This window comes from Tyto alba, unplaced genomic scaffold (assembly GCF_018691265.1).
Source record: "Tyto alba isolate M040663 unplaced genomic scaffold, T.alba_DEE_v4.0 Super-Scaffold_18, whole genome shotgun sequence".
Lineage (NCBI taxonomy): Eukaryota > Metazoa > Chordata > Aves > Strigiformes > Tytonidae > Tyto > Tyto alba.
In genome coordinates, this window is record NW_024881280.1 from 23,124,178 (window position 1) to 23,140,030 (window position 15,853).

The window sequence follows — 15,853 nt, forward strand, 5'->3', positions numbered from 1 at the left end:
CTGCCAATATACAAGCAGCTCCTCCAAAGTAAACCCCAGAAGAAAAAGATGCAGCAGCCTGGTTAACAAATACCGACTCTTCTTCATAAAAATCGTTGGAAAACAGGCCCCAGATTTTAATACAAAAATGTTCCTTTGACCTGTAACCATGTGTCATAAGGAGAGCAGAGACATGCCCCTTCTCTGTGCCAGCATTCTCCTCCCCTTACAGTGCATCCCTTGGCTCCTGCTGGGGAGCACAACCCTCAACAGAGCCACAGGTACAGAATCCTGTTCTGCAGGGCTGTGTACCAGAGGCAGAAGTCAGAACAGAAGGCTGCATCCTGGTGGCCATTGCTTCTGCGAGCCCCATGAGACAGCATCTTCTCTCTGGGCAGCCTAGCAGCTCAGCCCTTTCCCCCATGAGAGACGGGGAGGCAGGAGAAGGGGGCTGGGAGAAGGATAGCATAGATGTGTCTGCTCCTGGCAGAACCCCACACCATGAATTCAGACTTGGCTTTGTGACCATCAGCAAGATGTAGAACTGGTCTTGCACTGGATGAATCCCTTGTTGGCAGCTGTTGGCTTGGCAGCTCCATGTCTGTGCTATTCAGAGCTCTCCCACGCGTGTGCAGGTTCTGTGGCTGGCCAGACAAAGGTATGTTTTTCAGCATCCTTCCCCAGCTGGGAGCCGCTTCATCTTCTCACATCGAGTGAGATCCCATCTTCCCTCCCCATGAAGTTTCAAAATCCAGCTGTGGAACTGCAATTCAATAACGCAACGACTGAGGAGTATCTCTACAAGGGCATGTCCTCCCACAGTAAGGCTCTCTAGCATCAGTCATTCCCCTCTGCTCACCAGGGACCCTCTCTACCTCCCCTGTCTTGCCACCACCAGAGGGGTGTGGAGCGCTGTCCCCCCATCTCACCTTTTCCAGGCTGGCCCTGTGTCCCACGCTGATCAGCGTCATACCCAGATGAAGGCACACACGGTACAGTTCATGCTCCACCTCTTCTGTGAGGGCGCTGGTGGCTTCATCTAGCACTGAGAGAAAAGTTGTAAGCCCCACAAACCCTCTCTGACCAGTCATCTCCCCCTAGGCAAAAGAGCAGCAACTGCCAAGAACATTTCACGTATTTATCAGAGTTCACCAAGAACATCTGCAGAAGGCAAGCGAGGAGAGGCCTAATGACTCTGATTTTCCTCTGGTGTCAGTCAAGTGGGAAAGCTGCCCTTCCCCACAAACCCTTGAATCTACTCAAACAGCATAATTCACCTCATTCCTCTCTCTTAGCTGCCAGCCACTGCCCCATCCCCACCATTGTGAAAACCAAGACGTGACCATCTCAAGGCAAGCCGAGTGCCAGGCTGAGCAGCAGCCTGTGCACCCCTCCAGCCCAGACCCCACCTGGGGCATCCAGGACAGCCTGAGGCACCTCCCTGTCAGTGAAGGGTAAATACTACAGATGTGGAGCAGATAAATTCAATTCGGTTTATATCATCTCTACAGCTTTTAGTTTGCAACCCACAGGTTCCTTCTGCCCAGACATCACTGAGCCGTGCCGCAGGCTTCAGGTCAAGAGAGGTACTTATGTGTGGCTACTTGCTACTGACACTGGCTCTGTTCACCCACACCCACCCTGGCCCTCACAAGTCCAACAGGCCCCTCCAGCCCCCAGCAGTCACTAGCAATCTAGGTGTGCAAAAGAATTAGCCCCATCTGCTAATGGGAGCTGCTTCCGTGATCTCTCAGCACCGTTTCTCCCACTGCTCCTTCTCTTCTTTTGTTGCACTACAGCTAAATTTCCCACAGTGCTTCCACAAAAATTCACAAACTTCTGATGTGGCAGCTGACACCACGCTCCCTAGCATGCACACTTCTTTACATAGTAACTGGTGAGCACGCTGAGAGGGGGCTTCTTCAGGTGCCATTGGATCTGGACCAAGAACATTAATCACTAGTTCCCTAAGAAGGGAATGTCTTCTATACAGTCTCTTGATTTACCACCCTCCACACAGATAATTAAATGTTTTCACCTTTGAATTCTCTGTATGCTACGCTGCCAACATAATGGCCAAGACAAAGCATGTTCCTAGCAAAGAAGGGATTTCATGAGCTGTCTCTGTACCAGCTTCTCTTTACACCAAAGGCCCTGCCTTTTCCCCTCCCCCCCTTTTCTTTTGCAGTCACTCACTCACCCGCATACTTTGGCTGGAGGTAGAAGAGCCGTGCAAACGACAGCCTCTGCATCTCCCCTGGGGACAGCACATCATACCTGCAGCAGGGTCAAGATTCAAAATCTCCCTCAACAGAAAGAGCTCATTTGCTAAAGAGCTTACAGTTGCTATGGTTGCTGATATTGGAAACCCAGCAAGCAATTGTCCCTGTGTGTCCTGCCATGCCCCACTCCACGCTGGGACTGACTCTGCACCCCTGTGCACAGTCAGCTGCCTGCAGAGCAGCACGGCTGGTGACTGTTGGCACTGACGCTTGGGGCATGAAGGCTTTGCCTCTGTATGCTGCCCACCTCCCACAGGACACAGATGTTCGTAAGCCCAGCATCAATGTGCATCTGCTTACACAAGTGTTCCCCACCAGAGGGATCACCCAAATTTATGCAGACAACAAGCTCCCTTACCAGTTCCAGTCCACCTGCTTGTCCAGTCCTCCAGCCCTCAGCAGCAAATCCGTCTGCAGAGAGCACAGCAGACTTGTGAACACAGCCCCCAGCCCTGTCAGCCCATGGCCCCGAGCACAACCACCCCCTTCCTGCTACTCTCTCTTTTCCCACTTGAGCTTAAGATGCTCTGTATCCCCCCTCCTCTGCCTGTCCCACAGACGGTCCTGTTCCAGTTGCAGTGTCCCTGCATGTGTCCAGCACATGGCCATACTGCGTTGCCACAAAACCTCAGCCCTTCTCCCCTCACTGGCAGCACCAGGAAAGAAGGCAGCAGCACTACTGGGGACTCACCAGCCCAGCCAGCTCCAGGAATCGCACAATTCTCTCATCATCTGCAGATCCTAGGGGAGAAAGCAGTAAAGTATAAACAGAGGCAATATGTTCTGAGGCCACAGCTGCAAGGAGTCCTCAGTGGGGCAGGAGAAAAGGACTGGCAGATCTCCTGAGGTCCAGTGTAGCTGACAACCACTTAACTATACCAAGTCCTGAGCTTTGGCACAGAGAGCTCCCAAAGACTGACCTTCTTTAAAAATGTGAACCAGGCCTGTGAGCAGCTGGGCCCCACAGATACACCTGAGGCTTGGCTCAGTCCATGGTCACAGGTGGACACAGCCAGAACACAAGGATCCAGGCTTCAAATGCCAAGGCCCTGCCCTCCAGCTGCTCTCAAACAGCTGAGTGCCCACTGTATGCTGAGGTGGGGGAGTCATGAGAGCAGGGCTCGGGTAACAGCCAGCAAAAGGATCCTATGTGGGATGGGAAAAACCTGAGGGTGAACCAGCTGTGGAGCAGAACATACACTTGAGCTGGTACACTTGACCTCTCTGAAGCTGCTGAAGAGCCACAACAGTAACTGATGGCTGCAGTTACTCTCTGCAAGACTGTGACTCCCAAGTGTTTGAAAGCAGCATGTAACTGTTTCACTCAGACAGAAGCTTAAACCTGGACATGTGCAAACTGCAGCTGACCATGTGTGGTCTGGCCTGGGAGGAGGGCAGCAGAGAAAGGATCCATGTAGTCTGACCTCGACAGCATGAATGGCCCTGGGACATCATTCAAAAAAGAGAAACAGTGGAAGATGGAGACAGATGGAAAATGAGATGAAGGCAAACGTGGCTTGGCCAAAGGCAGGTTGTACCAGACAGATCAGCTGTATCCCAACAGCAAGGTGCCTCAACACGTATCATGTCTAACACAACATGCAGAGCATGGCCAGCTTGCCCTCATTGGATCAAGAGAATATGTTCTTGTCAAGAAAGTATGTTCCCTGCCAAAAGGAAGGGAATGCAGTGCCAACCTTTATCTACACTAAGGTAAATCTTCCAGGGCAAAGCAGAGAGCAACAGAAGCGAAATGGATGAGTGCTCCTGATGGAACATGGCAGGGGAGAAGCTGCACTGGGTACAGGACAGGGAGCTGACACCACAGGGCTGGCTAACTGCTCTAATGAATTTCCACATACCTGAAACTGGATAGATCTCCTTCAGAGGATAGATCACCTGTTTAACAGAGCAAAAGAAGCCACGTCAGAGGGAGCTGGACATAGTCCATCAGAGACACAACGGCAGTGGCATGAACTCAGGGGTGAGGAGCCACAGGCATCCTCCCTCTTGCAGTCCTTTCTGCAGCATGCAGGTTTGCAGGGCACAACCACCGCTGGGAGCAGAGCTGGGGCCAGAGTAGAGGCAGCCCCTGTGCTCACCTGCTCGCGCAGGCTTCCATCGGTGAAGAAGGGCCGCTGCGGCAGGAACACCACTCCCCGGGGGCCAAAGCAGGTCAGCATCTTGATGCTCCCTGCACAGAGACACACTCGTGCCAAGCCTGCAGCATCAGTCAGCAGCTCCCCACCAACCCCTGTGCAGTCCTGTCCCACAAACTAGCCAAAAAAATCCCAGAAAAGGTGTATGTGCAACACGGGGCAAAGCAATGAGAGCCAGAGCAGAGTATGGGATAGAGATGGGTGGCTCCGATGCATCCGTGACACATTCACCATCACAAGGTGGCACTGGCCTCACAACCCCACACTGCCACCTTCCAAACTCAGGGCAGCTCTGCGAGAGAGAAGGCTCTGGTGAGCAGCAGTCCTTACCCTGTGTGCTCTCCCAGAGTCCCCCAAGGACCCTCAGGAGAGATGTCTTCCCTGTGCCAGTGTTCCCCACAATCATCACGCTGTTTCCTTGTGAGATCCTCAGGCTCAAGTCCTTGATGAGCAGCTTGCCAGAGGATGGCACTGAGAGTGTCACTCGCTCCAGAAGGAAAGCTGTGTCCCTTGGCAGCGGGTCCTCCCCAGAATGGCTGCTGAGCCACCACCAAGACAAAGGAGGAGAGATCTCAGGGTAAATGATCACACCGAGACTGGCAAAAATCAGGCACCTTAGACCTCCTGTGCCACAGCGACAGCAGCCCTGCCCCACGCACCCCAGAAAGGACAAATCACAGTGAGTGCTGCCTGCTTCAACCAACTGATGCAACAGGCTGCGACACCAAGGGCCACCTCCATCGCGTGACACCCCGCACTCTGGCATGTAAGCTGCAAGCCAGCCAGTTGCTGAGACGAGACTCACCCGTCCAAATCCCAGCTGGCTTTGGCTTCTGAGTAGTTATCTTTTTTTTTTCTGCCAAGGCTCAACAAGGTCTCCTGCAGTTCACCAATCCTAGACGAATAAGAGGTTGCATGAATGCCAGGGACAACTCCAGCAAACTCCTCACAATATTCAAACTTGTCCATGCTTCCTAACAAGCAACCGTTTCTTATTTATTTAGCACAGATCTGGGCAGAGTCTTGTCCCGCACTTCCCTTTGTTGTGGACACTTGCCTGCAGAGCTCACCTGTGCGTGTAGCCAGCTACATCGGTCAAGGTGCTGGAGAGATCTATAAGCTGGCTGAAGCAGCCAATGAGGTAGATGGAAACAAAAGCATTCTGCAGAGAAATCAGATGCCAGAGCAAGGGTCAGTGCTGATCTGGGACACTGCCCCTTCCTCCACGGCTGCAAGGAGGCAGCCAAGGAGTCCGAACATTTGGCCACATCAGTCCCAGCAAGATGAAGGAGGGATAGAGAAGTCACCCAGTGGGTGTGAATGAAGTGGGAATGAAGATTACTGTATGTGGAGGGACCAGGGCTTCCCTGCTCAGTACAGCAGTTTTTGCCAGGTGGACACATCTCCTACCACCCAGGGACGGTGTTTGCAGAGTGCCTGCTGGCCACCCCAGGGCCCAGCACGCTTGCCTTAAGTCATGCAGATCCATGCCCCCAGCCCTGCCCCAGCACCATACATGGCTCAGAGCAAGGTGTCTCAGCCTGCAGTGCCCACTTGGTTATTTTTAGCCCTGCATTCTCTATCACAAGCCAGTTTTGAGTACCTTGGCGTGAGTCAGGTCAGGAAGGCAAATGCAAACCAGCTCAGCCTTGCAGGTGGCCAAGTTCACCGCAGGCAGCAGCCCAAGGCATAACCCAGACCCACAGCACTGTGCAGACCCAATCCCCACCCACACCACTGAAAGCCAGAGCCTTTCTGACCTCCTAGTTTTGTTTGACACAGAGGTCTGACCTAGGAAACACTTACATAGATGTGTCCTTGACAGCCCTCACCCCCAAGTTAATTGTATACCAGCTGGCTCTATGCTCCTATTTCCATGCCACCATGGGCAAGGACAGTCTAACCTGAAGGCTATCCAGCCCCAGTTCCACCAGCTCCACATGAAACCTCCATCCTCAGTGCCCGCTCACCCTCCGCAATAGGGTCAGGGAGGTCACCCTTAGCTCACCTTGCTGACGAGGGCACTGAGCTCTGTTGGACTCAGGTCACTGTAGACCCCAGAAAAGATGGGAATGGCAATGATCACGTAGCTCAGGATGCTGCCCAGGTAGGCAAAGGTGTTGATGCCAACTGGACAGAAGCACATTGAGAGAAGACAGTGAGTGAGGTTGGGAATGTTCGTCCCAGCCAGGCTCAAGTGCAGCTGATGAGCTCTGCCAGAGAAAGACCCATGGTCTTGCCTCAGCCCTTCACAATGCACCAGAACAAAACTTGTTTCACAAGACAGCACAAGCACCAGGGTGAAAATCCATTTGACAAGCAAAGAGCACTCTGGGGCAGGCTGCTGAGCAGAGAAACATCATCTAGACACACAGCTCAGGAACCACCATGGGGCAAAAGCCACTTTACCAGCTTGTTTTGACTCTTCAGGAGCCTGGCTGACTCACAAGACACAGGACAGAGGGCAAAAAGGAAGCTCTGGGCAAGATGGTTGGCTGTCAAGTGTGTCTTGGAGCACAGGACAGGCAGAAAGACTGAAAACCCCAAACTCCAACAGACACCCCTGCACTCAGGGCTCTCCCTCCCTTAGGTTGCTCAGAAGCTCACTATGCCGGTAAGATGAGGAAGAGCTGTCTTGATAGTGGCCATTTAACATCCAAACCTGGACCCGGTGACAATGGGAGAAGGGACACCTGCAGAGGGCAATTATGCTCAAGGGACAGGCTCTAGAGCAAAGAAGTTTCCACAGCTCGCAATGACACAGAGAGCCGCCGCCTTCTCCAAAGCTCAAGCCCTTCCCTCTCTTCCTGGCCACTGAACACCTGCCCCACAAAAAAGCACAAATTCCTGCAGATTCCCCTTTTGGGGCTTACATTCTCTGACTTACCTTGATCCTCCACAACTTTGCTCTCTACAAGGCTTTTTCACAACAGGATTCCCACTTAGGACTGCAGGAGGCACCCTCTGTTCACCCTCAGTGCTTTCATGCACCAGCAAGAGGCGGGAGCTGAAAACCCAACACTACTGCTCTAGCAGTAGGATTCTCAAGTCTGTGGGCCACCACATGCCTCACTTGACCCCCCAGCTCCCCACTCACTGTATAGCCACAGCTCCTTGCCTATCAGCTCCCTCTGGGTCTGCAGCAGGTTCTGCAGCCTCCGGTCTGTGCGCATGTGCTCCACTCGCCCGGCCCTGTAAAATAAGATTGCAACATCCCACAGACTTTCCAGAAGCAGCACAATGATGTCAAAGCACAGGCTTTAGAACTGAGGCTTGGAAAGGGTCTGGTACCTTAGCCTCCAAGCAACAAGCTCTTTGTTGAGCAGGAGCTGAACAGCCAAGATCACCTTCCTAAAGAGTTTCACCAAGAAACTCTGGTTGAAACAAGCAGCCCTGCAAATCTCTCCCAGAGCCCGTGGATGCTGCTGTTGCATACAGCAGGTGAGGCAAAGCCAGGCACTATTAGCAAGGCCCCAGCCTGGAGCAACACACACCCAAGGTCACACACACTTTCCAAGCAGAGCATGGTTGGAAAAGAAGGACAGTACTGCTACACAGCTGGAGCCAGAAAGGAGAAGGCAGAGGTGAGTCCAGGAGGTGACAGCAAGCCAACCCCACCTGCACGGCCAGCAGCCCCAGTCCGCCTCTTCCCATTCCCCATCCTGCAGGAGTGGGACAGACAAGCCGCAAGCAGTGCAGCCCCCAGTGCAGGTGACCCCAGCCCCACAGCCCCCCCATTCCCAGGCGTATCTCCACAGGCATCAGGGGGTTGCCCACCAACCGAGCTAGCAGTGATGCTCCCACCGCCAAGCTGAGCCACTAGCAAGGACGCACCTCTCAGCTCTAAACCACCCCCTGCAGCGAGCCTGGCAGCTCCTTCTGCTCCTTCGCAAGGGCTGGGCTGCCCTCAGGTGGCAAAATGCAGAGAAAGCTCCAGGTCTCGCTCCAGACTCCCACCGCGCAGCTATTGCCCCTGCCACCCAACAGGCGCTTGTGCACAGCGCACACCCACACTCCCACCACGGTCCACGCAGTGGGGAAGTCACTAGGGCCCGAGCAGATAGGGCCAGGAGCTGCACAAAAACCCACGAATTAATATTTTTGAAGAGTCTCCGTTCGAAAGATTCTTGATTCTTAGAAAAACACGTTATCTTTCTCAAAAATACATCCAGTTAGAATTCAATTTGGCATTACTGCCTTACAATCCATCTCAGGTAACTACTGAGCTGCAATCTTTGCTGCTGAGTATTCAGAAAGGACAAAGCCTTGGACACAAGGAGTTAAAGGTGAGGATGGCACCAGGGACCAGAGCTATTATTTCTTTTGCAGATGAGGAGATTGCTGTATTGGCTTCAGATTTTCCTCTCACTCAGTTCACTTTTAAAGCAAGTTTGCCAAAGGCTTAGCAACCAAAGCAGTAAAAAGGTGACAGTGCTCAGGTTCTGTTTCTTCCTTTACCTAAACAATGGTTAGGCAGGTGCAAGAGGAGAAGATCTAACAGCTCCTACAAGCTAGAGAAGTCTGGCAATCAAAATCAGCCACTTGCCACATGCTCCTCTTGCAGGATTCTAGGAATGCAACCTTCCAAAAAAATTCCTTTATTAGGATTCATACCATGAAAATGCCTAGCTTTGTGCAATTCAATTAAATTCTAGTTTTCCACCAAGTGAAGCTTTTCTGCTAATGAACTGTACTGAAGTAAGACACTCTGTTTTCTGGTATAATAATTCACTTTCCATTTTCTACTTAGTAATAGAATAAAAAACTCCAAAACTGTGAGGAAAAGTACCACAGCTTAAATAAGGGCAGGTAATTAAAGTATCTTCTCCACTAGGAATAATGATCATCAACCAATAAGAATCAACCAGCCCACAAAGAAATAACTCAAATTTGTCGGTGCAAACCAAGATTGATTTCAGTTATTTAAACCAGAGTTTCATGCCTGTCAATATAAATCTTCATGAAATTGGTGACTTTGAATCAAACCACTTTGGGGACAACACCACAACACCTGAATTGCTCAGTCATTACAGGATGATGGAGCCAAATACAGACAACAGGCAGAGAAGACCTGAGACAGGACAGCTGCTGCTTGCTTAAAATCTTGGAAGCAACATGATTTCGCAATACACAGGGCAAAGGTAGACATGTGATAAGAGAAGCAATGACCTCCTGCCACCAGCCAGGCATCCCAACACAACCTGCAGTAAAATCATGGCCCTTTTCCTGAGTTCTAGCCATTTCTGTGAGACACCCTAAAGGCTCCAACAAGCAGCTCAACAGACTTCAGCACGTCGCTGAGTGGGGAGGTGCTGCTGGGCTCCCAACTGTGATCCATACTAACCTGTAGAAAGCAGCTGGTTCAGCATTGACACGAATCTGCATGTGCTTGAACCTGGAGAACCCCAAAAACACATCATCAGGAATGTGCACAAATGCCCAGTGTATTACGTAGCAAACATCCTTGCTAGAGGAAACTCGTCTTGCATCTGTCAAAGCACTGATCTGAGGCATCTCTTGACAGAAATAATAGGCTCAAAAAGGCACCAGAGACCAAGGTTTGGCACAAGGTGTTACCATTCTGGGCCAGCTCAGTGGCACATTTGTTTGGTTTCCCGATTTCTGCGCGCATCTTCTAAGTCCCTGGGCCTCCCATTTGCTAGCCCACCATCTCCACCATAAAGAATCACCACAACCAATTGCCCTGGTCTGGGCTCCCTGTTCCACACCAGCTCCTGATGCTGTCCCTGGATGCCCTGAGCCCCAGGGAAAGCTGCAAAGCTGCTGCCACACACCCAGCCAACCCAACAGCGGGAGGACGAGGTGAGTTATAGAGCATATGGAAAGACTGTTTTGTTTTGGACACTTTGTGAAGGTGGTGGTGAAACAGAAACCTGATCTCTGCCAGTAGATGCAGTTCACTGAAGTTGCACCTGCACCCAAAGAAGCTCCACGTGCAGTTTTCTTCAACACATCCAATGCCCTAGCAGAGGCACCAGCAACATCAGTGACCAGGCAAGCAGCCTGGAGACTGAACCAAGGGCACTGCCTGCCACAACACAGGACAGTGAAAGGAGTGTCAGGGGCTCAGCATGCGGACTTTGGGGCAGCACTGCACAGGTAGGCTTCCCTGAGTGTGGGGAAAGTCATGGACAATAGAAGTAGGTACATACATAACACTGAACAGGGACAAAAACGCAGCTTTCGCAGGCGCTGCCAAGAGGCAGTGAAAACACTGCTCTGCTGGGACTCACCTGAAATCCCCCTCCAGTTTTTCCTGCTGCACCAGTTTAGACACAATTGGGCTCATCAGTACCTTGTTGACAATCGTCCCAATGACAAAATACCCAAAGATGCTCACCGGGCCTAGCCAGCCTGTGCTACAGAGGAGGAGAAAGAGGTCAGCTAATAATCCAAGCAAAAGGACACACCAGCAGCCTTGGGCTCAAGCAGTCAGATCCCTCAACTGGCACCTCTCTTGGCTTTCACAGAGGTTTGGAGGCCAGCACTGCACATCCCAGCATCCCCATGGCAGAATTTCCTTTGGAGTGCAGAGACCACTCACCCACATGTACAAGCATCCATCTGGGGAGTTGTAACGTGGGTGCCAGGCTCCAAAACAGAGCACAGGAAAGAGGCATGAAAGCAGGGCCGGGATGGGTCCTTACCTGTGGAAGCACTGGTACGTGTAGTAAGCCAGTGTGAAGGGCGAGATGATGAGCTTGCTGGCCATGGAGCTGAGCTGCTTGCAGAACCTCTCCACATCCTGGCTGATGCGCTGGTCCCTGCTCAATGCAAAGAGCCACTGACAGTGTTAAAGCCCAGGAGCAAGAACCAGCACTGACTCCCTAGCAGGGCACAAGCCAGGCTGTTTCATTGCCTCAACTTAGCACAGGGTGCAGGTGAACAACCCTGCCTGGGAGGGACCTGCAGCTGTAACTCCCAGGGCACAACTTCCATGGCCCAGCAGGACTCACCCAAGGGCCTTCCTGACACCCAGGAAAAACAGCTCCTGTTGTTACCGTCGCCCTGTTCCTTGTATTAATCCCTTGTTCCACTTCCAACAACACTGTACATCTCTGTGCTAAAAGGTCTCTGCATCCTCATCCTTTACTCCTCTCTTAGACCCACCCTTGTACTACCAAAAGCCACTGACTTTCCCCCAAACCTTCTGTATTGGTGCTGCATCTCAGGCACCAGAGCTACCAGGACCAGCTAGGGCATGGGCCAGGCCTTCACCAGCTTTTGGATATTTGCAAACACTTCCATCAAAGCCACCCTTCCGCAGCAGTTGGTCCCTTCGCCCTGCATGGAGTGCCCTTTGGTCCCTTTTCTGCAAGGAAGAAAGTGCTTCCACCCACCCCACAAGAGCAGGCAGCAGCGCACCAAGCCTCCCTGCCCCACTGGCAGCAGGAACACAGGTGACAGACCCTCAAGTCCCATCTGTCCCACTGTTGAGCATGTGGGGTAACTAGAAAGAATTTCAGTATATTTACTCCCTCAGCACTTCATCTGTCCAGAGCACGTGGGTGAGGCTTCAGTCTGATGCACTAAGCGCAGGTGGAAAGGCCGTGACTCTGCTGGAGCCCTGACTTGAAGAGCAAGGTCAGGCTCCTGCTTAGCCATCAGTGCAGATACAACCACAAGGACATTCAACACTTTTGCAGTCCTGGAGCAGCAATGGATTTAATTTGGGGGCAGCTCTCACCCTAACTGACCTTATAGCCATCATTCTTCCTTTTCCTCAGACTGTAATTATTCCCATAAAGTTATAATTTAAGTCGTGCAATAGACTCATGGCAGGATATTGCTTTTTAGAGCTATTAAGCAACATGTAATGATAATATATAAACATCGACTCAAACACCCCGCTATGAGACACAAGTGTTTGTATGCCACTCAGAACCCACTCTTCATTCCTTCTACATGGATGACACTGTGCATCTAACACTCAGTTTGGGTTGCACTGCATAATGGGAGGTCAGTTCATGGCTCTAATTCTCTAAGTACCTGGTACAGGGAAAAAACTCTCATCAAGGAACTGCAAGATAAAGAGAATTTTGTAGTGGCACCAAAAAAGACACTAAACAATAAGATTGGATGTTTCAGCAGAAGCAAGGTGGTAATGAAAAATACTCCACAGCAATCCCACACATTTCGTCTGCTAAGGTCAGGAGACCTGGCTCTATCGCTGCAGAGCAGATCGACTCAGTTATCTCTTGCATTTCACTGCACAATGTGAACACATTCCCTGGTTAAAAATAAACCTGAGCAGGATAGTCATGTGGTGAGGAGCCTCTGTCCTCCCCTTCCCTGCCCCCAGCAAAGGAAAAGACAGGCGTGCAGGAGCTTCTGTCCATGGCCGATGTGCTACACTGCCTGGGAAGCACTGCACGCCTTGGTGACAGGCATAGCTCTTTAACCTCTCCTTGCAACTCCATACCACTGCAAAACATAATCAGAAATGAACATTTAATAAGGGTAGGAGTAACCCTGACAGTGGCTGGAAAATGCATCAGCATCATGAAGCTGTGATTTCACATCTGGCGGAAAGACTGCTTGATCCAAGCTAAGCCCCCTCCTTGCTTGCTGCTCCCCCTGCACACAGCTGGTTGCCTGTACTCTGGCTGTCTCCTAGCACTGGGGCAGCAGAAGCAGCCAGGAAACGGATCTAGCTGAAAAATGGTAGAAACAAAAAAATATCCAAGATACTCAGCACAATTTCGCTGTGCAGCCACACAGACCACCACGCTGCACAACAGAGGGGCAAGGAGAAGGAGCCAGGAGCACTGGGCAGCAGAGGCACAGAGGCTGCTTCAGTTCCTTGAGGTCACCACTATTAGCAACAGTCAGAAGTCCCTGCAAGACAGCTATTTCTCACAGGGACCCTGAGCTTGGTCACCTCTGGTGCCACCAATGTGGGAAATGGCACCAGTGCAGTGACTAGACCAGAGGTGCCCCCTCCAGAGGATGAGAGCTCGTGGTCTCAAAACAACTGCATAAAGCCACACTATTTAGAAAATGTATCCCCTGGTTTCTAGATTTTAAGCAATTCTGGAAGGAAACAAAAAGCCTCTACCTCTCACACAACGTAGTAATGCTACAACAGCAGTGTGTGCAAGGACGGGCTGCAAGGCCAGGGTCCGCAGGCAGTTGTGAGGAAGGCAGGCGTTCGACCCCCGCTGCACAGCCTGGATAGATCAGCAGCTCTGCAGTAAGCAGGACAGTGGACGAAGCAAACTGGAAGGGGATCTTGGGGTGGGCTGGGATAAGCAAGGAGGGTCTGAATGCTCCTCCTTCTTTCATATTTCAATTCGCCCCTGACATTTCCTTCCTAGGAACTGGAAAGGGGAAATGCAGCCCTCATACAGTGCAAAACAAAGCCCTTCCTGGATGTGGCTCCCATGGTTTATCAAAACCACTACTAAAAAGCCAACTAAACAAAACTGCGTTCAGCTGGAGACTCTGGTGGTTGAAGTTCAAACAGAACAACAGGGACTGTCCTAACGTGCTGGTTTCGTGAGGGCAGGGAGAGGCAGTGCTCTCCGACTCCAGACAGGCCCTTTGCAACATCACACCGAGTGTCAAGGGCTGAGTTTGTAGATAGCATGTTTTATAGCAGCACTAGGTCCCCGTTCTGCTGGGCCTCCGTTTTCCTCCCAACAGAAACATCCTACTCCTAAAACCATCATAACTGGCAGTCACAGAAGTTGCCAGCAACAGGTACCAGCTCCCACCCACAGCAGAAGAGGGGATTTGTGCTTAGATGGCGAAAGCTTCTAGGGCTCAGGCCCCTACCCATAGACACATAGAAGTCAGGAAAAGGTGCAGAGCAGCCCAGGAGAAGCCAAGCAAGAGGCTGAGAGAAGCTGCAGGCAGCCTACGGGTTATCGATGTCCTCGCGCAGCACATGCAGGCTGTAGTAGACCTGGCCTTGGAAGTAGCAGCTGTGGAGGTATTCGGTGAGAGACTTCCTCCAGCTCACGTACATCATGTTGCAGATAAACTGGTCGAAGCTCTTCAGCTGGAACGAGGGCAAGAAGACAGACAGGAGGAGATGACTAAGAAGAACAAGCATTTCCCAAAATGACATAAAACCAGTTTGTACCAATGATCCATAGCTACCTAACGGGGCAAGGGCAGCGCTAGATCCTTCATCACCAGGATCATGCCGGGAGCCACGGGCAGCTCTCCCTTCCCCTCCCAAGACAGGGAATCCTCTGGCCTGTCTTACCGTGGAATTCACTACGATCAGAGTCAGGGCAACGGCAGTCAGCGTTTTGAAGCCGGAGAAGTCCTTGTTCCCCAGCACCTCATAGTACTGGCTGGGGATGATGCCGACCTGGTAAATAACCAGCTGCTCTGGAGGAAAGAGGCAAGCAGGGGATGGAAACGGAGCCGGTGCAGCGGCAAAGGGACGAGGTGGGCAGGGGGCGGGGAGCAGACCCGGGGTGCAGCCCCCCCCCACACCCCGGGCTCACCTAGCAAGGCGACACAGAGCAGCGTCAGGAACATGAGGGCGCTGGGGGAGGGCCACCCGGGGAAGAGCACAGCCTGCAGCCGCAGGAACCGCCGCAGGAACCGCCCGTCCAGCCGGGGCACCGGCCTGCAGCGGGGGAAGACGCGGGGGCCAACAGTGAGCTCTGGGGGTGCCCACCGGCCCGGCCCGGGACCCCCGAGCCCGCCCCTCACACCCCCCGCCCCGGCCCGGCCCCGCCTCACCGCCCGCCGGCCCCGGCGCCCCCCGCCATCAGCGCGCGGCCGGCCCCGCCCCCCCGGGCGTTACAACATGAATATTCATCACCTCTCCCCCTCGCGCATCAGCCCCGCGCCGCCCGGCCCGGCCGCCGAACTGCCGGGCGCTTCCGGGTGCGCCGTCACCGCGGAGACCCCGCCCACCGGCACCGCCCCTCCCGCCGAGCGGCAGCGCCCCCTGGCGAGGCGCCGCGCGGCCCGCCGGCACGCAGCGCCCCCTAGCGGCGCCGGGTGGGGGGGTTGGGGGGGGGCGCCCGGCTCCCCACGCAGCCGCGGCCACGCGTGGGGCGGGTGGGCGCTCCCCCCCCCCCCCCCCCCCCCCCACCTCAGCGCCTCCTCACAGCCTGCCGGGTTGCGCAGGCGGGCCGCTGGCTGAGCTGCGGTGTCCCGGCCGCCTGCGCTGGGCGCCAGCCGCGGAGGAGGACCAGAGGCCGTGGGTGGGCAGGGCCACGGCTGCCGGGCCGGAGAAATAGGTTACTGGCTCCTCTTCTGCTGAGGAAGGAGCTGGACAAGCACAGGCTGCTCCCTCTGGGGATCCCAGAGGCTGAGGGATGGTGCCCCGTGGGCACTTGCCATGGGGGACAATGGGAAAGGAGGAGCAGGGCTGGTACCTGCACGTTTGGGTTATTTTGGGGTGGGCAGTGAAGTTTTGGGTTGCTTCGAAAGGATGCGCAACTT

The 15,853-nt window shown here is 53.2% G+C and overlaps 1 protein-coding gene across 5 annotated transcripts; it reads right to left on the reverse strand.

The window, feature by feature from the left end:
• Nucleotides 1-62: 62 nt before the first annotated feature.
• Nucleotides 63-15,300, reverse strand: ABCD4 (ATP binding cassette subfamily D member 4). 5 transcript variants are annotated; one of them, XM_042791027.1, is made up of 19 exons: nucleotides 15,225-15,300; nucleotides 14,902-15,026; nucleotides 14,655-14,782; nucleotides 14,305-14,444; nucleotides 11,089-11,205; nucleotides 10,675-10,800; nucleotides 9,765-9,815; nucleotides 7,518-7,612; nucleotides 6,429-6,550; nucleotides 5,491-5,582; nucleotides 5,226-5,315; nucleotides 4,751-4,956; nucleotides 4,364-4,455; nucleotides 4,124-4,160; nucleotides 2,953-3,002; nucleotides 2,620-2,672; nucleotides 2,180-2,256; nucleotides 909-1,024; nucleotides 63-742 (listed from the first exon to the last, which is right to left on the reverse strand). In XM_042791027.1, the coding sequence occupies exons 1-19, from the start codon at nucleotides 15,239-15,241 to the stop codon at nucleotides 647-649; spliced, it is 1,830 nt and encodes a 609-aa protein (XP_042646961.1). In that variant the 5' UTR covers nucleotides 15,242-15,300; the 3' UTR covers nucleotides 63-646. The 5 variants fall into 5 exon arrangements, with proteins under 5 accessions (XP_042646961.1, XP_042646960.1, XP_032864512.1 ...); XM_042791026.1 differs by having other exon boundaries at nucleotides 4,751-4,959; XM_033008621.2 differs by lacking the exon at nucleotides 15,225-15,300 and having other exon boundaries at nucleotides 4,751-4,959; nucleotides 14,655-14,777; nucleotides 14,902-14,983.
• Between the last annotated feature and the right edge of the window lie 553 nt (nucleotides 15,301-15,853).

What these genes read in the sequence shown, in the direction of transcription:
- ABCD4 (XM_042791026.1), bottom strand. An exon ending in CAAGGAGCTGTGGCTATACA is followed by an intron (nt 6,551 to 7,517) that starts GTGAGTGGGGAG and finishes GCTTCTGTCCAG; the next exon opens with TTGGCATCAACACCTTTGCC. An exon ending in TCCTGGAGCTGGCTGGGCTG is followed by an intron (nt 2,673 to 2,952) that starts GTGAGTCCCCAG and finishes TGCTCTCTGCAG; the next exon opens with ACGGATTTGCTGCTGAGGGC.